Source organism: Armigeres subalbatus, chromosome 2 (assembly GCF_024139115.2).
Source record: "Armigeres subalbatus isolate Guangzhou_Male chromosome 2, GZ_Asu_2, whole genome shotgun sequence".
NCBI lineage: Eukaryota > Metazoa > Arthropoda > Insecta > Diptera > Culicidae > Armigeres > Armigeres subalbatus.
Window position 1 is genome coordinate 430,178,853 of NC_085140.1, and position 27,249 is coordinate 430,206,101.

The 27,249-nt window shown below is 39.3% G+C and overlaps 2 protein-coding genes across 2 annotated transcripts in view; both read right to left on the reverse strand.

The window, feature by feature from the left end:
- The window catches only part of LOC134213558 (cGMP-dependent protein kinase, isozyme 1), a 123,661-nt gene that overhangs the window by 90,737 nt on the left and 5,675 nt on the right, over positions 1-27,249 (reverse strand). The window lies entirely within an intron of this gene.
- On the reverse strand, positions 6-3,075 carry LOC134210358 (uncharacterized). The gene is made up of 2 exons (XM_062686411.1): positions 2,265-3,075; positions 6-2,191 (listed from the first exon to the last, which is right to left on the reverse strand). Exons 1-2 carry the CDS (start codon positions 3,073-3,075, stop codon positions 6-8), a joined length of 2,997 nt encoding a protein of 998 aa, XP_062542395.1.

The following is a 27,249-nucleotide window of genomic DNA, read 5'->3' on the forward strand; positions in this document are numbered from 1 at the left end:
GACATTTAGTTCAGGAAGTGCTGGGACCTTGAACTTGAACACATCCGGTTGGGGAACCACAGCAGACCCAGTGTTTTGATTGCTTGCGAACGATCGAGCTCTAATTCTGAAGATGTTTCCCACAACTCTTGGGGAACTTTACTGAGAACCGTTTTATAATTTGCGGCCCACTTTCGTAGAACAAACCCTGCAGACTTCATGATCTCCATCAGCTGCTCACATGTTTCGACCATAGTGTCGTGATTGTCGTGTCCTGAGATGACGTCGTCCACGTAGGTGCCTTTCAGAATGACTGGAACAGCTAGTGGGAAACGATGACCTTCGTCGATGGCTAGTTGATTCAGCACGCGAGCAGCGTGGAACGGTGAGCTTGCCAAACCGTACGTAACGGTTTTCAGTTGATACGATCGAATATTATCGGATGGATTGTCCCGCCAGAGGATCTGCTGGTATTTCCGGTCATCTGGGTGGATCCATATTTGCCGGAACATTTTCTCCGCATCAGCGGTGATGGCGAAACGTGGTAGACGGAAGTTTACGACGGTAGAAAAGAGGGCTGGTTGCACTGTGGGTCCGATATACAGTGCATCGTTCAACGATATCGAGGCAGGCCCTCGGCAGGATCCGTCGAACACCACACGTGTTTTGGTAGTCGTACTCTCTGGGCGCTGGATGGCATGGTGGGGAAGAAAAAACTGTGGGCTACGCGACGCGACGGATACCTCTTCCATGTGACCCAAGCTCTCGTATTCACTCATGAACTGCATGTAGCTATGACGAAGATCTTGATCGCTAGCAAACCTTTTTTCCATTTGTTGGAATCTCCGCAGGGCAGCAGTATGCGAATCTCCAAGCATTGATAGCTTTTCTTCCTTGAGCGGCAGACGGACAATATAGCGGCCCGTATCATCACGGGCGACGGTGGCTTGGAAATGCTCTTCGCAATGTTGTTCATTTGGAGTGAGTGCTTTACCTTCGTCAAAGTTTTCAATTTCCCAGAACCGCTGGAGTTGGGAATCGAGTGTTTCGTCAACACAAATGTGACAGGTTTGATGTCCACTGGTTTCAGGCGTTTGCTGCTCTAGTGTCCCACAGACGATGTATCCCAGCACTGTTTTCTGCAGCGTTGGGTATCCAGCAGCGAGCGAGATTTTGTCGTGCTCGAGCAGTTCAAAGAACAGTGATGCTCCGATGATAATGTCCACACTTTGACTGATGTTGAACTGTGGATCAGCGAGAGGGAGATTCCGGGGGATTCTCCAGCGAGAGACGTCTATGTGGTGACTAGGCAGTGAAACGGTAAGCTTCGGTAGTACCAGGCAGTCCAATTGAGCAGTGAATGTTTCGAAACGAGAAGAAATGGCTAACGATACAGAGTAGCGAACGTTGACTACGGATTGTCCGATTCCACTAACTGGTGAGTTTAACCTTGTCCGCTTCAGTCTTAGCTTTTGGCACAAAGCTTCAGAGATAAAGCTTGGCTGTGAGCCGCTGTCTAACAGAGCTCTGGCGAGAATGTATTTGTTATCAACGTCTTTCACTTTAATCACTGCGGTTGACAGAATAACTGTTGACTGCCGAGCTTGGGTGATCACTTCTGCACTTTGACAGGCAGTGGATGGAGGGTTTACAACGAAATCAACCGACGACACTGAATGATTTGGGAGAGAACTACCGCGCGACGACTGCGAGAGAACCGATGGTGTGACAGGTGGTAAGGCTACCGCGGGCTCTTCCGACGGCGAGCCTTCGACACGATTCGGAATGAAGTGCGACATTTGACACGATTGCGAACTATTTGCTTCAACGGGTTTGTTCAGCACCGGTGGCTTTGTTGTTGTTACTGGTTGTGAACCAGTGGCCGATGAGAGGGGAGGCAGATGTAATAACGAATGATGTTTCTTCGCACAGCTTTTACAGGACCCGCTGGAACAGTTCTTCGCTTGGTGTGTTCCTTTCAAACAATTGATGCACAGTCCATGCTTCTTCACGACTTCAAACCGTTGTTGGGGAGAGAGCGTTCGAAATTGTTCACACTGGAACAGGAAGTGTGCTTGCTTACAGCTGATACACCTGGGCCCATTGTCCAGAGGCGATGTGAGAAGTGATTGCCCGTGATTTGGGGTGTTTATTCTCGGATTGGACGTTTGCCGATTGGGAGAGCTTAAGAGTTTGTGCGATTCGCGATCTTCTGTGGATAAATTCGAGGAGTTCTTGATACTTCGGATAATCGTCGTCTTCAGAAACGTGTGTTTCCCACTCACGAAGTGTAATGTGATCAAGGCATTGGCTCAACCGTTCGACCAGGAATGAATTCCAGTGGTTCTCAGCGCCGTCGAGCTTATCCAACAGTTGCACATGGCGATCGAACTCGTCGGCAAGTTCTGCAAGGCCCTGTGCAGACTCCTTTTTTAACGCAGGAATTGTGAGTATGGCAGACAGGTGCCGTTTTACCAACAATTTCGGGTTTTCGTATCGTTCCTTCAACAAATTCCACGCAATGAGATAGTTATTGGCAGAAATCTCTAGCGAAGAAATTATACGAGCTGCATCGCCATGGAGTACAGCTCGTAAATAATGCATTTTCTGCACCGCAGTTAGCTGCACGCTCGAGTGTATAAGCGAGACGAACAGATCGCGAAACGGAATCCAATCTTCGAGATTACCCGTGAACTCTTTTAATTTAATTTCGGGCAAACGAACGCTTGACGAAATAGGAACGGAGGAATTCAATGGTTGGGCAGAAGGAAGTGGCGGAGGTACGGGTGGTTGTACAGGAAGTTTACCCTGTAACGACGCTTTGAGCTCGTAATAAAGGGTTTGGAACTCTTCTCTTTCTTGGAGAAAATCCTGTTCTGCTTCCTCCAAGATCTCAATTTCTTCTTGAGTTTCCTCGAATTCACGCCATAGCGCATCAAGACGTTGAATGCGAATGGGCACTTGACCACTATTAGCAGGGTCGAACGTGTCGTTAAACGATTTAATTAGGTTGGCGGAGCCCAAAATATTCGTTCGTCGACGATACAAAATTTTTAATTTTGTCAATTTACTACTCGTCTTCTTCTTGGGTGTCATGCTGGACCTTCACCAATTAGCCTAATCACGTACCTGATATTTCCGCTACCTGCCACAACCTTACTCTCACCTCCCTTTACGGTGTTGATCGCTAAGGGTTGACGACGACGACGAAATAAATCTGCTACCGCTCCTGCCGATAAAGTGCTTGAATTTTGGGTACGATTTTTACGCCTTCTGTACCGCTGTGCACTGTTCGCCGCCGGGTTGCTACTCACGACGACACTATTCTTCACATCCACTGTAGGTACTTTCTCTGCCGCTTGGCTGCGACGATGACGACGACGGCGAGATGATGCTGCTGCTGAACGAACGAGATGATGATGCTGCTGTATGGACGGTTACTAATGAAGAATCCGATCCGAACTGCGAACACTTGACCGCGACGAGATGACAAATCGATGCAGCAACCTTCCGAAGCACGTGGTGATGAGGTTAACTGCACTGCAACTTTACTCCCGGGTTTCGGCACCAATGTTACGGGAGATTTTCGACGACGAATTTGCGGACACTGGATCCACTCGCACGGACACTGTCGCGGTACCGAGAAACGATCTTGAATACGACGGACCGACTTGCTGGAAGACCACAAAATCTGGTTTTTCGGATTGAGGTATAAACTCGATTAGAGAACGCGCACTTTAGTGGATGATAGCTTCTATTGAACTGATATGTGGGTTTTTGTTTCTTGTTGTTTGTACCTTGTGGGTTTTGGGATTATTCGAGTGGAGTTTAGTGTCTGTATGTGTGTGTTTAATTACAAGTTTCAAGGTAAGTAAGAAGGTAGGTAATATATATAATATAATTCAATTTTAATTTGTATAAATTCATTTCATGTTTCTAGGTTCATAACATTGGGAATTAATCGATTCTTCTCATGGACACCATTTTAAACATAGGAAGATTGAGGCGAGACGAATTTGTTCAAAGTACGACGTCGTAGCAGAATTACGTTGCCGTTCGTAGCAGAATAACGAGCGCGTATTGTAGAGAGCTGCTGCAAATATGTATTCTTGCACTGGCACTAGATTCTTCATTTCACCAAACTGTTTTACGTAGTTTACGTCGGGCGGTCGTGTCTTGTACACAACCCTTATGATTTTTTACTGTCCCTCCACGATTTGGGCTGGAAAATTTGTCAGAATCACTAGAAAATCCATCAAGCTTATTGTTTTTGTAGCTCAAAACTGGCAAAAAGTAAATAAACCGTTTGCTTAGGAAACTGCATATGTGACATTTGAGACCATGATGAGATTTTTGTATAGTCTGTATCCTCGTCCAAAAATATCTTCGATGATTTATTAAAGTGGGCTACAGGGCACTACACGAACGAATCTCTTTCTCTTTCATTCTTCTGAAAGTTAGAAAATTTGAAGCCCAGTGACTGTCAATTTTGAAAGTTGGTGGCCTTGTTGTTTTCTTATTTCTGTGCAGTGTGAAAGAGATGAAGCCGGCCCAGTGCCGTTTTTCTACCGTATTTCGTTCTTTGCAGGAACTTCGGTGCGGAACATTAAACGTGATCTGTTCAAAGAGGTCTTAGCAGTCGGTTTCTCTGAGTAATATCAAATATAAATGCAGGGGAGAAAAGCCCAATATGCATCCCGAACAATCCTTACGGAATACTAAATTAAAAGTACTCGCAACTGTCTTTTTTATTTTTCACGCATGCTGTGACGCTGCAAAGCTGAAATATTCAAAACGACAGTTGTGCGTTGCATCCGTATTGAGTGGTATGCCCTTGAATATGCGAGTACACACTTTTAAATTTGGATTCCGTAAGGATTGCTTTTTCGATGTATTCACCAATATCAACCAGAATACTGAATCTCCTGAGCAAAACAACATTGCTTGAGAAATTAATGGTGAACGCATGGTTGTTTGTTTGTCTTAGCGAATTGAACGCAAATCTTACGGGGTAGGTGAAAGAATCGCAAGTTGTTTAATTTCTGTGTAAATAAAAGGAGTTTCCTCAAATTCTTCATTGCAGCTCGATAATTCAACAAAAATATTGAATTGTAATTTCCAAAATGTAAAAGTTGTTTTGCCCAGGAGATCATTGTGAAACGCAACGCATTAAGGGTTTTTGTTAAGTAACGTTACGTTGATTTGGTTCAGTATTCTGGTTGATATTGGTGAATACATCGAAAAAGCAATCCTTATGGAATCCAAATTTAAAAGTGTGTACTCGCATATTCAAGGGCTTCATTGCAGCTCGATAGTTTAACAAATATTGAATTGTAATGGTAATATGTGTTAATGAATGTAGTATAAACGATTTCACTATTTATTTTATGTCATAGGTCATTTTGCCCCAATGGTGCAATGGTGCGTTTTTCTCTGTTCTCTCCTAAACACTGAGGCTTTGGTCCGATTCGCGAATTAAAATCAAATTAATCTTCCTAATGCATCGGCTTGACAAAGTTTACACATCGATTTATTAGCAGTGGTCGGGGTATGAAAACAAATTGTACCTAAAAAATAGTAAGAAAATGAAGCTTAAAAATGTTACATGGTATCGAAATTTTATGATCAACAGTTTGCCCATAGTGCGTTTCCTAGAGTTGTCATTCGTATGTCCGCCCATCTGCGGCTTACCAGGTTGACGTCCAATTTTCGCGACACGCGTCCGACAGACGACGGACAGAGCGATCGGATAATTATTCGAGAAAGTCAAAAATATTTCCAAACCAAACACGCTACACTCTACCAGACGAAGTGAACTCGTCAAGCGCGGTGGCACATTATTAGTCTACCTATATTTAACATTTGTTTAGAAGGGATTGTAAAAATAGCAACATGGGTGGTATAATTATTGCTAACAGAATTGATGAAGGGTTACTGTTCCATTATCCGACTCGCAGTAACAAATTCAAATCATCTCACAACAAAGAAATAAAGCACCGTTTTTTATTCTTTTTGCTAACATGCTTGCTCACTTCTTAAAAAATATACGAAAATAAGAATCAAATGGCTTTTCAATCCTCTACTCTTGTTAAAATGAATGAGGGAGCTACGGGATGAATAACCGGAACAGTAACCCTACGTATGTACTATAAAAGAAAATGAAAAACTTGATGATGGTTTTACTGAATCAGCATATTTTTGGTTTTACACTTTATGTTTTATTATTAATTCGTTGTTGAATAGGTTAAGAAGGCGGTGAATCATTAAGCACTTAACGCAAAACAAAACAAAAATATGTAAAGCAAAACAAAATTTCATTAATTGAATAGGTATGTTGGTGCTAAACTCTATTCCTCATCACACTGCTCCCGAAGCTGTTGCAGACACCTGCGATCGTTAGCGTATTTCACCCGAGAATCCGAAAGTTTATTATTCGAGAACTTTGATCTCCGTAAGCCAGGCGCTACACATATTGTCTTGCTTCCCCTCTCGAGATCGTTACTTTCGAGCCGGCATATTAATGAAAGCGAAATTATATTCTACCTTCATCTATTTTCCAGAAGCTACTCACTTTTAGATAGGGATATTTATTAGCGGCATCATCCGCGAATGTTTGCGTTCATTCTGTGTTTTCCTTCCACGGTGATAACGTGACGAATTGTATGGAAAGCTGATTCAACAACAACACGGTGCAAACACCAGGCCACTGCTCTAAACAAGGGCTGAATATGCTTCTACTTAACAGCTGAGTAATGTACATATCTATGGGTATGAGCTGTTTATCCTCGGAGTTGACTGTGTTCGTTTGACCAGTTAGTGGAGCAGCGATCAAAATTGAAATCCATCAAAGTAATAACACCATTCGAGAAACAATTGATCATTCAAATGTAAGCTGTTCAAATACTAATACTTCAAATACTACTGTGCAAATCTAGTTTATTCATATACGAATATGTAATTGACTTAAAGTTATCAATTCGCTCTTGATATTAGTAATGTTTACACACAGACGATTCTGACTAAATTTTTAACCTAGTTTCAATTTTTTTAACTCTCAATTCCGCACACGTGGTGATACTTCCACCAATTTATCAGCATAAACAGCAGCTCATAAAACGCTCATATCACCCTCGATACGCTAATCTTAACCTGGAAGTCGATAAGCGAGGCTCATCGTTTCTTCACATTTCTCTCTTCGAAGAAGAACGTGAAGTAGCGACCTTACTCACATGAATATATAGACGATAAAGATATTGTTTGACCAATTTATTTTCCGAATGATTGTGATGGTTTGATGTGTCAGTGAATGTACTGCAAGCCGGCTTTTCCGTCTATCAGTGCGCATCAACAGTGGCCCAACAGCTCGGATAAAAGAGATTTTTCTGTTGGTATCGTATTAGTCGATGAACAGTTTCCTAATAAAATAATTTCAATTTATTCCACTATACATAAAATCAATCTCAATGCATTTGTGCAGTCTAACCTTAGTATTAAGCAGTAGAGAATTTGAGCCAAATTGTGCAAGAATAAAATGCATTCATCAAATGTGGTTCGCATATTGGCGAAGCCGAGATCCACTGGCATGCATGATGCATTTCCCATCCACGGTTGTCATTGATAATGGGAAGGTAAACAATACGAGAACGCAAAAAAACGTCGAACTATGTGCGAACATATGTTTGAATGCGCGTGGCTAACCGGATCGAATATGACGCGAAATTATCGCAATGTTAATTTCATTGTAGGGCCTGTTCAGATACGGTTTTCCATCATTCATTATGTCACGTGACTTCGAACATTGTCGTATTTCAGTTTGATACTGTCATGGAGTGCTAACGAATGGTGATAAATATCACATTGCAATTGCCTTTTCTGAACAACAAGGTTGTACAAAAAGGCTATGAGTTTACCAAAAAACGAGCTTTGGTGCATGTTAGTTGCTTTAATTTTGGAATGTTTGTGTTTGTGAAATTCATTTGTTTACTGGTATTATCTATAGCACCCCATTGATAAAGTGACTCAAAACCATTGTACGAATCTCGCAATCACATGCAATCAACGATTGACTCAGTTACCTCAGTTTGATGAAAGGTGATAAAAAAGTAGTGTTGGTTGGGGAACAAGACCCCCAAGGCAAAACATCTTTTGGGTATTCCGTCATCTTTTAAAGTTGCCAAGGACATAATAAAACTAGACCTATAGAACTAAAAGTGTCAGAATAATAGAAATGAAGTTAGGAAAAATCGAGTCCTCAGTTTGACAGCCCTGACTTTGCCTTCTTGAATCGTCAGAGAATCCAAAAACTTTTTTCGATGGTTTATCCGGTAATTTTACTTTTATTTTATCAAAAAACGAATTAAAAACATAAAAGAAGGCGATCCTTAACTTTGAATAAATATACCAATTGGAAATGTTTTAAAAATCTTATAGATCGTTGTTCCAATCAATTGGTGACAAACGTTTTGCCGGCGCTTAACTAAAATATACCACGTGCCTCCAAACGGACCCACGTTCATACCAAAATGTTGGTAAGCCGTTGCCAGGTGCAGGGATGTCATTCTGTCCGGTGATTTCTGTGTACACGGAAGAAATAAACTACCCAACAGTGAGTTTAATTCACCCAACCTCGAACATCCGTACGGGAAGCCAAAATTGAGGGTTGAGGGTCGTAGGAGGTAAGTAGGGTCGAAGTAGTTTGCCTTTACTCTCATGTTAAAAAAGTACCCAACGGAAAATTTATTTACCCAAATGTAAGTTTAATTCACTCAATTTCGACCTCAGGTAATAAAACTCAAAATTGGCTTCCCGTATTAAACTGGCGTCGTTGGATTGTTTGGCTCTTTTGTTTTTGACAACAAAAGAAAGAGTGGATGAAAGAGAAGAGAAAAAATAACTCAAAAGTAAGTTTAAAAATACTCAATTTTGGGTACTTTTTTTCTTCCGTGTACGGTTCATGCAGCTGCAGCACTGTGCACCACGTGGTGTCAAAAAATCACCGGGAGACCGAGCTGAACGCGGTGTTGTAAAGCTGAAGTTATGCGTTGCATCCGTATTAAGTGGTGTGCCCTTGAAAACGCGAGTAAATTTTAATTTGGAATCCGGGAGGCTTGTCCTCTAATTCGATATGAAACCATGCTACACAGATCGTTTTTTTTTTAAATAATTATAACCTCTGAAATTTACCTTTCTAATACGGTGTCTCTTCATTGCCGAATTGCGGAGAGTTCACTCACAAAACAGATAGACATCATAGAACAAACTGCAAATTTCAAAGTAGGCTCTTTGTGTATCAACAATCGACGAACGACACTCCCGTATATCCAGGGCAACAGAAAGAGAAAGCAAAGCATGCGATGCTGCTCTGTCTTATGTGCGTTGTTCAATAAAGCTTGACTTCCACCGCTAAGTTCGCTAGCGTTCCAAAATCATCGAAGGACCACATTCCACGGCAAAGATGCCTATATGTTATGTGGTTCACTGCAATTCTTTCCTATATACTCATTTTGAGACATTTAAAATTAACTACATCAATTTGTATGCCATAAAATACAGTTTTGGCTTCAGCACGGTTTAGACAACTTTGGCACGCAACTCATGCTACTAGGGTATTTGTTCTTTAGCTGTTGACAAAAGTAAAACAATCAAATAAAATGAGATCTTCAAACTTGATTTTTTTCTGTTTGCAGTTTTACCATATCATGTCATATCACTGTGAAGTTCTGGAGTAAAATAAATAGCGGCGAATCTAAAGACAAGCCGGGAGAATTACTTCGGTCCAAAATTTAGCAGCAATCGATTTGATCCTGAAAGGCACATTGCTCCAGTTCTGGGGTCAAGCTTCTACCAATCCTTCGAAATTTTATGCCTATCATACACTAGGCCTCCACATGTTTTCAAAAAGGATAAAAAAAATTCAACCGGTCAAGCCAGAATCAAAACTCTCATGGTAAAATAAGCCTTCTGTCAAATTATTCAGGTAATTCTGATAATGTTTTGAGGTGACTCATGTCGATTTAGTGTTTTCCAGCTATTTTCAATTTTCAAAAAGTCTAACAAGAGATATAAACGTCTAAAAGTCATGGCAACAACTTCTACACGGAAGCTTTTGCTCTACAAGTCTTGTGAACATTGCGATTTGTTCCGTTCACGTTCTGCTTAGGTTAAAGTGAATCTCGAACTTTTAAGTGCATAAAAACACAGTTTCCCCTAAAATCCCCTAAAATTTATTGCAAGTCAAGCTATTCTATTATACTGTTTGTTCTATTATATTGTTTTTTTTCTGGACATTTGAGTAATATAATTTCCAATGTGCGATTTACTGTTAAATTCTTAAAAAATCAGAAACTGAATATATGGATTGTGGGTTCGATTCCCGCCCGGTAAGGAGAAAACTTTTCGTAAAGCGAAAAATTCTCCACTGCTCTACTGGGTGTTGTATAAATGTCCTGTCCGTTGTCTCATGCTAGTTTTCAGTCTGTGCGACCTCTGGTCCAAGACAGTGATTCTGTCTCCTAATTACATGAGAGCACACCAAAAGCTTCCGTATAGAAGTTGTTGCGATGATTTTTGGCGTTTATCTCTTGTTAGATTTGTTGTCAAAATTGAAAATAATTTAAAAACACTGAATCGACTTGAGCCTCCTGTTAAGTTGTCAAATTGTTGTTAAGCCTGTTGTCAAATTTTCAGCTAATTCGGATAACATTTCGATATCCGAATTAGCTGAAAATTTTACAACAGGCTTATTACAGTATAAGAATTGTGGGTCTGGGCTGGTCGAGGTTTTGGTCTTCAGTGTATAGTCAAACTTGACCTCCGATATTTTTCCTGTGATGTCGACATCTTGATGAACGTTTTGGCTGAAGAAAGTAGGGACTTTGATCACTTCTGTGTTTTTTCCCAGCCAATCTAAAACACTGGGCATAACATAATTTAAGGAGAGACTTTTTACAATATTATAACGCTTTTTCATGAAATAAAAATCTATAAAAATGTTACATTTTTGGACACTTCAATTTTGTGATTCGCTTGTGAAAACTCGGCTAAAAATAAAGAATAATGAGTGGAAAGCACCCAGGTTTAAAGACCAGGAATGCTTCGTTCATTCTAATAGGCGTGAGTGTGTCCCCTTCTTTTTGGAGTGAAATTCCTGAACTGTTGAGTCGAGTCAAGTACGAGACACTGAAGACGGCCTTACTGTTGAGGTACGTATCCGTCCAAGGTACAACCAAGTGGTGAAATTAAATGGAATAGTACGAGCTCATATTATGACAAGTTTCCTACGTAGCTTTTGGGTCCACAGCTCTACAGTGTCGAAGCCAGCCTGTAGTGGCCACTAAAATTCTTTGAACCAAGTGAAGGAAAACGGCGTTGTGAGTGGCAGCCATCCACACTAATTCGGTGTCCATTCCACATGTGTCTCGACTGAAGAGGACTGGTCCGACCTTTGTGTTGCAAACCAGCTAACCAAAAGCTAAACAGAAGGTAAACAAAAACTTTAATACTCACTTTTGAATTGTTTACAAAAAGTGTGCCTCTAAAAATAAGAATCAGCTTGTCATTATGTCATTGTGTCAATTGATTGATTTACGACCATGAAGATCTGAAATAAAGGATTTGAACTCGTTACAAGCATGAATCTAAATTTTTTTCCAACACATAAGTGCTGTTTCCATATAGAAAATTACTCTTCAGAAATGATATTATGGAATAGGCAATTATACGGTTTTCGAGGTACAAATCTCCCATTGATTGGGGATTGTACCACCTAGCCCTATTTTATAAATATCTGAAACATCCGGTCGGCAATAATCCCCAATAAAAAAACATTCATTTATTTAATTATATATAACATTTATAATCTAACTGACAAATGATGTCTCAATAAATAAAACTAAACCTAACTGGAAACGATCAGCGGTGCGAAAAAGATTGTGCATCCCTTGACGAAACGTAGTAGGTATTCTGTGCCTCGTGGGTTCAGGTACCTCTGGCTTCTGAGAAGCGTACAAATTGAGCTGAGCTAGCAAAGCCGGGCAGTCGATATCTCCCGAATGTAACAAAAGCGGCCGGAGCAATTGACCGCCAGACCAGAAGACAACAAAGTTCCGCGTGCACACGGTGGTAGGTTCATCGGGTCGCGCCACTTGAGGAACCCCAATAGGTCCCAGAACAAGTACGAAAGCGAGAGCAAAAAATATGCTCGCCATTACATGAGTAGGGAAGATCAATTCAAAATGCACACCTTAAGCTTTTTCGATGTTTCCACGTATATAAACAAGAAAATTGAACCATTTTATTCAAAACAACATAGTTTTTTATGACTTTCTAACGCGTTTAAAATAAGTTTTAAACTAGGCCTGGTGCAAAACGCCCGAATGTAAAATAATGATGAACGCATGGTTGTTTGTTTTGTCTTAATGGATTGAACGACAATCTTACGGGTGATGTGAAAGATTCGCTGGTCGTTAAATTTAAATGAAAATGAAAAGATTTTGCTCACTTTTCCCATTGCAGCGCAATAATGAATAACTAATATTGAATTGTAATGTTAATATCCGTTTATAAATGTCCTACAAAAGATTATATGAGTTAGGCCATTTTGCCCCGGGGTGCATTATGCACTGTTCTCCCCTTTCATCTCACCCGTTTTCCATCTCACTGAAAATATATTCATCTCATTGCTAAACAAATAAATACGGAACCAAAAATTACAAAAATTATAAACAAATCCAATTCATTTGTATTGTTTGGTTTTTCGTGACATGAATATCGAATCTATGAGATGAAGTCCAGGCTCAGTAACACTATCTTATGTAACAGGTACAACTGGAAACACTATGCACAGGGTGTCGAGAATGTTTCCCATCCGGAAACTTTTTAGACCACAACGAGAATGGAACTCGTTATCTCCGGATTGGCAATCCTATGCCTCTACTTGCAAGGCTAACTGTTGGCTAAGGCTAAGCTTTTAGTTATAACTGTGGAAATGCTAATAGAACACTAGTTGAAAAGCAGACCTAGTTACAGTTTCCAGGAAATTCTAAGCCATTGCAGAAGTAAAAGCCTAATTTGTTAAAGGTATTGTAGATGCTTGGTGAATAGGTTCTGGCTCGGCAGATGCAAACGCACTGCAAACAAAAAAACTTTTATTGGTCAATTTATTGGCGTGAAAAACAGTTGGGGCAAGTTGAAATGGTTTTTTCAAAGTTGAAATTCGAAGTGCTGTAAAAAAATCACCCTTTGAAATTGTTTTGATTACGTTTGCGGTGTTGGCTAGTTCAGGCCAAAGATTATGCATAAAAAATAAGCAACCTTAACTAACTTTCTTATAAATATTTTGTATATTTGAACAGACATAGGCTAATTTTGCCGTATTAATAACAAAATGTATGTACTCAGTGAGACTCAAGAAGCACAAGGTTGTAAAGGTGACTATAATACTGCCAGTATTCACATAAGAGTCCCATGTAAGTTTGGACGATTTTGATTTTCTTTCAGAAATTAGCTTAAGATTGTCTCCTGTTTAAGAAAAACTGATAAAATAGTAGGCTTTGCTCTAGAAATTTGAAAACAAATCCCCCTTTTGTTGTCTCATCTTGATATTTACTCGCTAAGCATATGCGGTATTTCAAAAAAATTCGTTTCAGGTGGTTCGAAACGAAATTCCGCGGAATTTCGTGGAATTTGAACATGGCGAAATCTGATTTCTTGATTTCGTTTCGTAAAATCACAAAAAATTCGCTAGAAAAAACTAGCTTGTCACGAAATTTAACGGAATTCCGCGGAATTTCGAAACAAATTTTAAAGTAAACCATACTTTGTATTATCAAAAATTTTGTCTGCGCCGCTGAACTGAATCATAAAACTTTTTCAATACCTTATGTTATACCAATTTTTCTATTAACGCTTACTTTTTCTTCTTCAATGGTTTACATTCCAACTTTTGCGAGCTTGGTAGTCATATGGCTACTGCTTCTGCCTCATACGCAGGAGGTCGTGGGATCAATCCCAGGTCCGTTCCATTCTCCTACTTTGTATCTTTCTCTTTATTTCTCATGTTCTAGCAATCGCTAGAACTGGAAATGGACTTCCATACCGTTTCCATTACTATTCCCATACCTTCAACTTGAGTATTCTAACAGTAATCTGCTAGAATTGGAAATGAACTATAGAGCTCGTTTCCTTCATCCAATTAGAAATTCCATCAGTTACCTTCTCCTATCTATTGGCAGCTCGTTAACCAAGACGGACCTCTGCCTCTCCAACCTAACCCAGAAATTCCAACAAATTCCGCATGAACTCGTGGCAAGTGCAGAGGTATATTCGGCTTGCAGTGGGCGAGTGATTGCATCATCATTTCCTCCCCCTTCCCTACATTGACTTGCATTCTGACGTGGCAGGCGCCAGTATGACCTAACAAATGAGATCACCAGTACTTGTACATTGAAGATGTGTGCTAGTCCCAAGCAAACATCTGTTGGTTCCCTGTGCAAGAACAGCTGATCTGGTCATAATGGAGTAGCAACTACGAGCAGTCAATCAAGCTCAAGCTCAATGGTTTACATTCCAACTTTAACTCAGCGTGCTTTTCAACATAGTATTCTATTAGCACTTCCTCAGTTATTAATTGAAAACTTTTCTATGTCCGCCATTGCGCCCAGGCCACGCTATGCCCAGGGTGTCGAGAATGTTTCCATCCGAAAATATCCTAGACCAGACCGAGAATCGAACTCGCCATCCCCGATAGGCAATCCTACGCCTTTGCTCGCATGGCTATTTTAGATGCTTACTACTTAACCTCATTCTGAGTCGACAAATACGTATTTAGTTTTCTTTCATAAAACGACTTCAGTACATGTGTAAGAGTAAAGAAGGCCCTAAGGGATAAATTCTCTGTAAGCACGTGACCGGCATCATTATTGGTCATGAATTGGAAACTCCGAAGCAAGTACAGTGAGAATAACTTTTTATTTATCAAAGGTAGATTATACAATTGGTGAGTTGTGCAGTGTGCATATTTGCTGTTTCTCGACCAATCATGATTAGCAACTACATTTGTTCAGTTAATCAAACTAAGCTCTTCTTTGACAATTTGCACAATAATGTACGGAGCATTGCAAAGTAGTGAGCATTCAGAGATCTTTGAATGAAATTTGCAAAAAAACAAAATCCAAAGCGGGTTGGAAGATCATTAAAATTGCTGACTTCATTACTCATGATTGCTTTCAGCTCATACTGACCATAACAGCTGTTTATTGCACTTAATTGAAGTCAGTTAATGATGAAAATTTCGCAACAATTTTTGTATTCCTCATAAGCACAAATACATATACAAACATATAGGACAAACAGAAACTAGCTCAGTTCGTCGAGCTGATTGTATATAAGACTATGGGCCGAGTATCCTATAAAAAGTTTGAATTTGGAAGGAATGATAACTAGCCTTTTGATACAACTTTTTGTATGAGAAAGGAAAATTATTTCATATTTGGCAAACTGTTGCCGTAACGAGGCGATTTAACACAGACAATTTCTTCTCTTATTATAACATTTATAGCTCTATTGGTCGCAAAACAAGTATTTGACTTTGAAAAGTGAAATCAAAATTCCGTCCATAATGTAAAACCAATTTTCTGCCTCTCAACGACTCGCCTCGTCAGAACAAGAGCTTGCAGTAGTTGAGTCGTCACTATCCTCAGGACTGCATCAAATCAATGATTTGGGTAATGCGAATGGTAGGCTTCTGGATTTAGTTTTTTTTTAAATCTTTCGTTTATTTGGAAAGCTCTCTCGATTTAGTTTTCGTCAGTGATTCTGATCGAATTAAACTGTTTGAATCACCTGCTGCCATTTTGAAAGTCGATCCTTACCACAAGCCATTTTTTTTGGCGCTCGAATGTTCCTCTGAAGACTTGCAACTCCTGCAGTCGAATTCAGCTGCACGGAACGAATCTTCGCACGATGTGACTTTGATATAATCAACGCTAGATTAACTGCATTGGACTGGACGTGTTTGTCAAACCTCGAAACGGTGGATGATGCTGTGACTGTTTTTATGACAATGTTTACCAAGTAATTCGTGACAATGTCCCGCTGAAAACCCGAAGAATGTCTACAAAATGCCAACAACCATGGTGGAACCCGCAGCTGCGCAAACAACGGAACCGTCTACGCAAGGCCCGTAAACGTTATTTTCGATCCAGGACAACTGAGAATAAGTATGCTGTTCAACTTGGGGAAGCTGAGTACAACAGCGTGCATGAAGTTCGTTTCCGTGAGTACATTGAACAAATGCAACGGAACCTCAAAAAGAACCCTTCATCGTTCTGGACTTTTGTGAATACTCGCAAAAGGTCAGCTGGCATTCCGAGTAACGTCTTCTATGGTAATCACAATACTTCCGCCGATAACACTTCTGCAAATCTCTTTGCTGAGTTCTTTCGCGGTGTGTTTGACTCAGATTACCATTCACCGCCACAACAGTATTTAGATGAGTTACGAAGCTTCAACATCCATCTACCGCAGCTAAACCTCAGTTTTGACAACGATCTTAATGCAGCTGACGTTTCGAAGGGACCTGGTCCAGATCAGATTCCATCGTCGTTCATAAAGAACTGTGCAGTCTCGCTGGCTGTCCCATACCTGACAATTTTCAACCGATCACTCGCGGATGGCGTGTTCCCTGTTCCCGTTCCAATTACACCGATCTTAAAATCCGGCAACATACATAGCGTGGAAAATTATCGACCAACTTCGATCCTGAACTGTTTGGCCAAAGTACTCGAAAGACTGTTGCATGACAAGCTTTACCCAGCTGTTAAATCCTTTATATCAGAATTCCAGCATGGATTCATGCAAAAACGTTCGATGATCTCTAATTTTATTAGCTTCACCAATAGTATTATTGCATGCATCGAGAAGCGGCAACAAGTAGATGCTGTGTATATTGACTTTTCGAAGGCATTTGATAAAGTTCCGCATGATCTTGTTATTTTGAAACTAAACCGTCTTGGTCGATCGTCATCTGGATTCATTCGTACTTGACTTCAAGAAAAGCCTTCGTTAAGGTTCGTGACGCCACTTCCGATGAATTCGAGATTCCGTCTGGCGTTCCACAAGGGAGTCACCTAGGACCTTTAATTTCTGCGCTATTTATCAACGACGTTTGCGATCAGCTACACTCGTGCAAGCTGCTTTTTGCGGATGACCTGAAAATTTACCGAGTCGTGAAGTCAACTTTAGATTGCTGTGCACTTCAAGCCGACATTGTGCGCTTATCATCGTGGTATCAGATAAACGGAATGCAAGCCAATGCCACCAAATGCAGAATCATTACTTTTTCCCGTGTTCACTCGCCAATCAGATTTGACTATTCGATGGACCAGTTACCGCTTATGAGAGTTAACTCTTTAAAGGATCTTGGCCTTACCTTAGACAGTGAGCTTCGGTTCAACGAGTACATCTCAAAGACAATCTCTAAAGCCAACACTATGCTTGGCTTCCTGCGCCGCAACTCTGCACAATTCGATGATGCTTATGCTTTGAAAACACTATACTGCTCATTGGTCCGAAACATTTTTGAGTACGGAGTTCAAATATGGGCTCCTTACCATGCGATTCACGCATCACGCATAGAAAGCATCCAGAAACGTTTCGTCAGATTCGCATTGCGACAGCTGCAATGGACCAATCCCGATAACCTGCCACCATATGAGCACAGATGTACGCTCATTGGCTTGCAAACACTCTCCAAAAGCCGAACGTATTTACAACGACTTTTATTTTCGACATGATCCGTGGCAACATTGACTGCAGTAGCCTGCTCCGGGAAATCAACTTCCACGCACCTAGCCGCGGATTACGCAATCACCGATTGCTTTGGACCCCGGTACACCGCACTGCTTACGGTTACAACAAACCACTTGACAGATGTTAGTAAACTTGTCTTCAAAAATACTATTAAGATACTTTAGTCTGTGTGGTTTTGAACCAAAAAAGAAATAATTTTATTTTAAATAAAATTTAAAAACAATTTATGTAATAAAAATTCCGCGGAAAAAAAATTAAAATTTCGTTTCGTTTCGTAAAATTTCGAATTAAATGGACCCTGATTTCGTATCGTTTCGAAGACTCGAAAGTTAATCTTTATTTCGTTTCGTTTCGTTTCGAATCAACATAGAAATTTTAAATTTCGTTTCGTTTCGTTTCGTTAGGAAAAAGTGTGTTATCGCATACCCTTATTACTCGCATAAAAATCGCATTCCCGATTTTGATACTCTTTTACACAAAAAATGAACTTAAGTATGGTCCATTTAATTGTCCACAGCAATATATACAAATAAACAATATTATGTAAAATTTTTGGAAAGATGGCATTTTTTTTAATGTATTAGTTTTTTGTATTTCTACATATAAAACAAGTTTGCAAAATTCAACAACAAATTACTCAAGGCGGAGAAAATGACATGGACTCATATGCGAATAAGGGCAGTGTACAACAAAGTCACAAGAATTTTCAGAGAACAAATTCTGGAGAACGCACTTTGCTGAAAATTTATCAAATTGATTTCCTACTACTGGTGACCACTCGGATTACTATTCAGGATGGTTCATTATTTGGTTCATTTGTATATAGTGCACTTTAATCATTCGGTTGTGGCTTCTTCATAAATGCACATTAATTAATCAGCCAGCAGATCTCTCATAAACTCTTCGATTGGAGAAATAGGCAGCTGGGAAAGCGAATGGTGGAGTTAACGAAATGTTTACATACTCTATGATTTATTTTTCTGATAGTCAGTTCCCAGTAGATTAAGAATCTCAAAACTGCATTTTAAACAGGACCCCTTCTCATTCTAGTGGAGATTGTAGGAGGGTTGCATTCATGACGAAATGAGCGGAAATTTATTACAGTTATTTCCAGAAGTTTGCATGTATTTATAAATTTATGTTTTTCGAATGTATGTATTATTTACGGACCTTCATCATGGTCCTTCATCTGGAAAAAAAATATTACTTTTAATTGCGAGGGTGACGTTTTGAATCGTTGTTTCAACTTGCCCCGCACCACGCATTTCTATTTGCCCCGATGAGTTAAACATGCAGAGCAATATCAAACAACCAAAATACAAAAATTAAAACGGGTCTTTCATCGATTTTTCATATTCATTATGCTTATTCAACATTGAATGATTATCTACCGTGAAAATTTGATGAAAAAACTCTTCCAAACATCGTTTGAGACCTGTTTTATTGGCACGTCAAATATTTGGTTTGGATTTTGCAAATGGCAAAAAATAAACAATAGCAGGAATTGGTTTTGAAAGCTGCAATCTTCCGGGCATGGCAGTCAGAAGATCGTCTAGGGGAGTAGTTTGTTGAGAAAAATAATCAGAGCACTCAGTCATTTCCCATCTAAATTACAGCTTCCGTTTCAACTTACCCCGCATTTCAACTTGCCCCGGTGTACCTTACTCGGTGGAGCCAAACGGCATATGGCGACTTACGTTGAAAAGTGCCGGGGGGACGTCGAGCGCACAGGACTACTTATCAGTAAAATCTTTTTATGGCATCCTGTCTTGAAGTCTATTTTTTATTGTGTGAAGATTTGGTTAATTTTTTTTATAATTCCGTTTTGTTTCGTATTTTTTTTTTGCTGACGCAATTTTAGTAATTTAAAATAAACAAGATGCTTATTGTGCATCTCGACTCAATAGCACTTTTGTAATTACAATGCGCAATGCCAGTCCAGATTTCTTCCGCGAAATACCGCAGAATTTCGTTTTGAATCACTTGAATTTAACATTTCAAAATATCTCATATCCTTAGTATGAACCACCTTAACAGCATAGGTACAAACTCTATTTTATTAAATGAATCACTTTAATTGAGTGTAGCCCAAACTAATTATTTTCAGCAGGTTCCATTCGATTGGGAGTGTTTCTGGTTGAACCAAATGAACTAGGCCGAATTTAGGTGCCGTCAATTGGGATGACAATGAGCATGACGGGTGAGATTGGACCATCGCTCTCATGAACTAAGTTGGGTTCTTGAATGCTCGGCTTTGAAACAAAACCATGCTGAAGATGGCTGGATTCGATTTCCGGTCCGGTCTAAGAAATTTTCCACGGCATAAAAGTATCATCGTGTTAGCCTCATGGTATACAAATGAAAAAAATCTTGCAGTTAGCAACTGTGGAAGTACTGAATGAACAGTAAGGTGCGAGGTAGAAATTTAGACCAACATTTGAAAAGGGCGTTACAGCCAAAATTTATTCCTTCTGATTCTGGACGAAGAATCAGAAGGAATAACATGGCTGTTACGCCCTTTTCAAATGTTGGTCTAGAGATATTCCAGTGGCGGGTGTAATGCCAACAAGAAGGAGACCTTCTAAATTGTTAAAGCAGTGGCCCATTCTCATCCCCATTTGGCCAATTGCCAATTGCTTTATTGAAACATTAAGCGATTTCACAATGTCCAAAACTTGCACCACGTTTTCCCCACAAGTGGCACAATTTCAAAACGCTCGTAAAAGACGCATTTCATGACACAGAAGTGAAATGAATATATCAAAAGAAAGCCTTTTTTATCTAGAATCGATTGACACCATCGTATAATAGAAAAACAATTTTTGAATAATTATAATTGTTACATTTATACAAGGTGAACACTGATCATGGTTTGAACTTGCGAAAGCGGCCAGGATCTATGACTAGCCAATAGGAGCGCTGCAAACCCCTGACTCGAGCACTTTGTTTACTTTTTGAAAATGCAAAAAATGAATGAAAAAAATCGATAATTTAGACGTTTTTCACACATTTTGAGTCACTCATCCAATGCGAGATGATAAATAGGTAATCAAATCTGCATATCTATGGGTTTTCTCTGCATTTTAGCCAATTTTAGTAGAAAAAATATTTTAAGCTCTTTTTAGTGGAATGTTATTTAAGTTTATTTAAGTCGAGTCAAGTACGAAACACTGAAGAGGACTACACAGTTGTGGTCGAAATACGTATCTGCAAAGATACTAAAATGATTAGTGGAATTTAATGGAGAGTATACTAAACTCGTCTTAGACGGTTCAATATTAGTTTATATTTAGAAGCAGCTGTCAGTACTTCAATCCATGATACGAATTTCAGTTATTTAATTATTCAGTTATTCAATGAAATTAAGCATAAATGTGTTCTACTAAATTGTTTTTAGAAAGATTATGAGCTAAGCTTTAATGTAAAGTAAAGTTTGTTGCAGTAAAGTGTTTATATGTAGGAAATACTTGGATCTATTTTGAGGACACGTCAAACGCCTTAATTTTGATTCAAACCATGAATGAATACCCTAGGTCGGTCTTATGCTGTCTACTGTTTGTTTTTCAGTTGCGACTAACAAGAATGAAGTATTAATTCAACGAATCGGGTTATGATCTTAACATTTAGAACATATTTTTAAGGAAACTGTCATAATTAATTAGTACTGAAATAATAAACTATAAAATGTCTATCTGGGTCAAGTAACCCGGTTATCATTACGACCGGTCATTCCTTCACTCATCAGTGCGACATTATCATGACAGGAGGAGACGTACGGAACAGAATCGGAAAACAGAACGAAACAGTTGGTGTCTGACCTGAAACGGGTGAATAAAATAGATTTCTCTGCCTTTGGTATTCTGTGCCTTGAGGTTTCGAACTAAAAATAGTTAATGACTCACGCAAACTATTTATGAATGACCCAGCCTATCGATCGACGTGACGACGTGGAGAAAACCGAATGGTAAATCGAACAAATAAATGTGAACACAGAGCCATGTAATTGGAACTAGAAAAGTGCGAAGCGTGGAAGAGAAGGGTGCTGGGTTCAATGAATCCCAAATTAGTTAGTGTTATGATGCCTTGTGAAACTTCCACGTTGATCAAGGTTATATTATTTACAGGCATTAACTATATTTAACTCTGATTTATATTTCTTGTCGAGCGAAGGCGTTATAAACTGATTGTTTAAGTCCTTGGGGGAAGGGAGGGGAGATGAATTATTCAATTCTCTTACGTTCCATATAAAAAAAATGTGTTAAAAAATGCTTACGAAGTGCTTATTATGAGAAAAGTCATCATGAGAAAAGCCTTTAATTGTATTAGAAATTCTCAGAACAGAAGATAAAGGGACTATTGGATATTATTTGTAAATAATAAACAAATTGGCTAAATAAACAGAATATTGTTTTTGTTGTTATTGATAATTACTGCCATGGCAGGTTTAGTTCAGGCAAAGAAGAATCAAATTTGTTATTTTTTTCTTCGAAAGCCATAATATATTTGTTTAAAGAGTAATGTATGTTTGCATCAGGAACATAAATCAGGATTTTAGCTTTTAATCCATATATTACCGAGATACAAAATCGGTAAAGATAAATCGATGTATGCAGTTACACCAGCAGTTACACCCTTGTGGAACTGAGCGCGACAATTAATATGTTCTTGTTCGATATAGCATATACAGCCTTCCGTAATTTGCGCCGAGACACAAAGAAGACCATGCTGCTGGTAACAAGGCGGAGAAAAAATCTCTCGACTTCACCCGGTATAGTTGAGCTAGAGTCATGATACAGTGAATTAGTTTACACTAAATGTCAGAGGGGCCATTGAATTAGGAAGAAGAAAGGTTTGAAAATAGTTAAGCAAAGTAATCAAAGTAACCTATATTGTACTATATTCATATCGAGTTAGAGACGAGTACCACAGTATCGAGTAGAAGAGACTTCACTGTATACATTGGAGATAAAAACTGTATAGGCTTTCGTGGAATAGGTATCTGCTAAGGTGCAAGTTTTTAATTACATGTATCAGCGTATCAGCTACGTCTGAATCGAAGAATGCGATGCCGGTTGCCTATTATAGTCATTTTTTCAACCGCTTTGTCATGTGGACTTCACTGGGCTAAAATCAGACTATCTATAATTCAGATTATATTGAGTAGCCTAATTTCTATTTTTGGCTATCGTCCGATTGTATAATTCCGTCGTTAATTCAACCTCATGCTAGACGGAAGGGAAGACACGCGTAAATGTTGATGTTAACGTAGTGTCTGTCGTTGCCGGCCCGCTATCGTTAGTTCTGTTTAACATAAACTATTTAACGATTTTATTCAATACTGAGAGCCTGTTTCTTTTTATCATTTGTCTAGATTTTAACCAGACTTGATTCATGCTAGAAGTTGTCATTACAACGCAGAACAGAATTCAACGTATGTTTTTCATTTTTAATTGTATTTATTGAATGCATTCCATCAAATGTGTAGATACGTTCTCAAATTGAATCAAGCCAACGAATCTTTGGAAAATTGTACTAATTTACTAATCTGGTTTATGCAGAGGAAAAAATATTCATCTTCACGAAGCAACTTCAGCCCGAATTTTGACATATGTCGCCTGATGCTTACAAAGAAGGCCGATGGGCTTCACCAAAAACATTCGAAAATTTAAAGTTTTGCATATAAGATTAGTAATCACGTAAAAACAATCTGTGAACGCATATGTTCGCACCTTCTATTTCTGCTTTAAATTAGAACTGTTCCACATGCTCGATTGCATGCCCGGGAAGGACGGTGCGAATCAATAAGTCGAAGTCCAGACTGCTGTTTCTGCATGCGATTGATGAAACAGATGCTCGCCAATCGCACATTATCTATGGCGATATAAGATTATAAAAATCGTCGAATGACCGGAAACTCTTCGCCAGCGACACCGGTGCATTCCGGTTTCAACAGGATGCTGCTCATTGTTTATCTGAATTAGGCAAAACAGAGAACAGTATGCGTAGTACCCACTGCAATGATGTGACTAGGAAATGAAATGTCAGGGCAAACCATATGCTAATGTGAAATTTTATATACATTCACATATGAAAAATTTGAAGGAATTTCCTGCAAAAAAAACCAAAGGAACTTCCCAAGAGAAAAAAATCTACAAACTCGTCTTATGACAAAAAATCTGTATACTTCATTTTTTTCCCGGAAAATCTTTCGAATAAGTCAGTGCCAATAAGTCATAAAAATTGGTACCGATTTTCTGTCTTTATCGTACCGGTTGCTGATTGGGTAAAAATGACAATCGATTACTTCGATCAGAAGGTTAGTTCAAGGGGTAGCTTATTGTTAAGGTGATTATAGAATGAAGCCAGAAATCGGCCATTTTGTAAACCACGTGCTTTTCCAATATTTTTTTCAAGAGCACGAGATGAAAGATCCATTACGCGTATGGGGCTGAAATAATGGTAGATCGTTTGCTTAATTATGCTGAACAATCATAATTTGAGTTTCAGCACTGTACGAAAACTATTACGCCAGATTTGGGCTTTTGGAAATGTATGTAGATAAACATGTGGTGAATTTGAAATTCACCACGGGCTTCATTCTATGATCACCTTAACTTGGCCGTGTTGCTGGTGTAGAAAATTGATATGTATTCATAAAAATTTGCAAAAAAAATTCATTGTATTTTTTTGCGTAAAATAAATTTATGCTGGACTGCAAATGATATATGCATGATGCTAAAAAGTTATGCTAATTTAAAATACTCGATTTGAAGCATCATTTACCACATTTTAGCCATTTTCACTCTGAAACCCATCTAATTCCACGTAAAAACTTCTTTCTGTTAGAACGTAACACCTGTTGCGACGAATGATGGCAGAAATGGACAAGAAAACATGAATTTGAATAACAAATTATTTCGCGGATTTCGCATAAAAATGATTTGGAAGTACTGGGCACCACCTCCACGAAGCAACCGACTGAGGGAACAACAAGGCAGTCAAAATTGAATTGTCACTAGAGATGTTGCAAATTAATCGATTATTTCGATTAATCGATTAATCGTTGTGATAATCGATTAATTTTGAATCGATTATTACCCAACGACTAATCGATTCAATAATCGAGAAGAATCAACAGTAATCGATTAGTTACTAATCGATTAATCGGGATTTTACGACATCATAAGGATGTCGCAAATTAAGTGATTACTTCGAATAATCGATTCATCGTTGTGATAATCGATTAATTTTTAATCGATTACTACCCAACGATTAATCGATTCAATATTCGATAAGAATCGAGAGTAATCGATTAGTTACTAATCGATTAGTCGAGATTCTACGACATCTCTAATTGTCACATCCTATCCTAGGTTATAAGTAGCCATGCAAGCCGATCCGAAGATGGCGAGCTCGATTCTCGATCCGGTCAAGGATGTGTTCAGGTTGAAAACATTCTCGACTCCCTGGGCATCGTGTATCCATTGTACTTGCTCACACAAGATACATACTCATGCAAAGGCGGGCATAGGAAAGCTTTCAATTAATAACTGAGGAAATGCTTATAGAATATCGTGGATAATCAAATTTCGGACACACTCAAAATTCGAACGCATGGGAAATTTTCTGAAATATTTCATCGAAATGTTTCGTGAACATGGATCGGAAAGACTAATAGTTTTCGCTTGTTTTAGTTTAGTTACATTTTAATAAGACATGTAAAAACAATGCGATGAAATGATTAAAAGACAGTCTAAACTGTGCAATGAAAATTGTTTTCAATTATTCTTCCCGGTACTGTGTAGTCAGGTGTCCGAAGTTTGAATCTTTGTGTCCGAAATATGAATACAACCCCTCCGGTGTCCGAGGTTTGAATCAAACAGAAGCCGGAAATTTTCATAAATTGCAAACATTCTTCGCAATATCTCGCACATATTAAATACGTAGCTAAAAGATGAATACTACACTAAGTGATAGCAATGGTGATTTAAACGGTGTAATATAAATTGTGAGTAAACAGGACGATTGTATATTGGAAAGTGCACAATAAGCGTCCGAAGATTGAGTTTGCACGGTACTAAGTTAAAAAGCAGGCCTAGTTCAAGTTGGAATCTAGAGCCATTGAAGAAAACAGAAGAAGAGGAAAAAAGTCATAAGACTAATTTTTAATTAGTGAATACTATTCCATTTATTTCACCATTTTTATTATTATTTATTCAGACTACGGACGAAGTGGCCTGTGCGGTATATAAGAGTCTTCTCCATTCGGCTCGGTCCAAGGCTGTACGTCGCCAATCACGCAATCTACAGCCCATCACCATGCCGTAACCCTCAACGGTTTTCGAAGGGACTCGAGAATGCCCCTGAAACTCGAACTACGCACATCACCCGATCCATCGTCGCTTTAAGCAACCGTGTCAGTTTATCAGGAAATCCGTGTTCGTGCATAAGCTGCCATAGCTGGTCCCGTTCGATTGTATCATATGCGGCTTTGAAGTCGATGAATAGATGATGTGTGGGCACGTTGTATTCGCGGCATTCCCTCGACTTTCCTCCGGGAAATTCCTTCGAATTTCCTCCGGGGAATTCCTTCGAATTTCCTCCAGGAAATTCCTTCGAATTTCCTCCGAGAAATTCCTTCGAATTTCCTCCGGGAAATTCCTTCAAATTTCCTCCGGGAAATTCCTTCGAATTTCCTCCGGAAAATTCCTTCGAATTTCCTCCGGGAAATTCCTTCCAATTGCCTCAGAGAAATCCCTTCGAATTTCCTCCGGGAAATTCCTTCGAATTTCCTTCGAATTTCCTCCGGGAAATTCCTTCGAATTTCCTCCGAGAAATTCCTTCGAATTTCCTCCGCGAAATTGCTTCGAATTTCCTCCGGGAAATTCCTTCGAATTTCCTCCGGGAAATTCCTTCGAATTTCCTCCGGGAAATTCCTTCGAATTTCCTCCGGGAAATTCCTTCGAATTTCCTCCGGGAAATTCCTTCGAATTTCCTCCGCGAAATTCCTTCGAATTTCCTCCGGGAAATTCCTTCGAATTTCCTCCGGGAAATTCCTTCGAATTTCCTCCGGGAAATTCCTTCGAATTTCCTCCGGGAAATTCCTTCGAATTTCCTCCGGGAAATTCCTTCGAATTTCCTCCGGGAAATTCCTTCGAATTTCCTCCGGGAAATTCCTTCGAATTTCCTCCGGGAAATTCCTTCGAATTTCCTCCGGGAAATTCCTTCGAATTTCCTCCGGGAAATTCCTTCGAATTTCCTCCGGGAAATTCCTACGAATTCCCTACGAATTTCCTCCGGGAAACTCCTTTGAATTTCCTCCGGGAAATTCCTTCGAATTTCCTCCGCGAAATTCCTTCGAATTTCCTCCAAGAAATTCCTTCGAATTTCCTCCAAGAAATTCCTTCGAATTTCCTCCATGAAATTCCTTCGAATTTCCTCCGGGAAATTCCTTCGAATTTC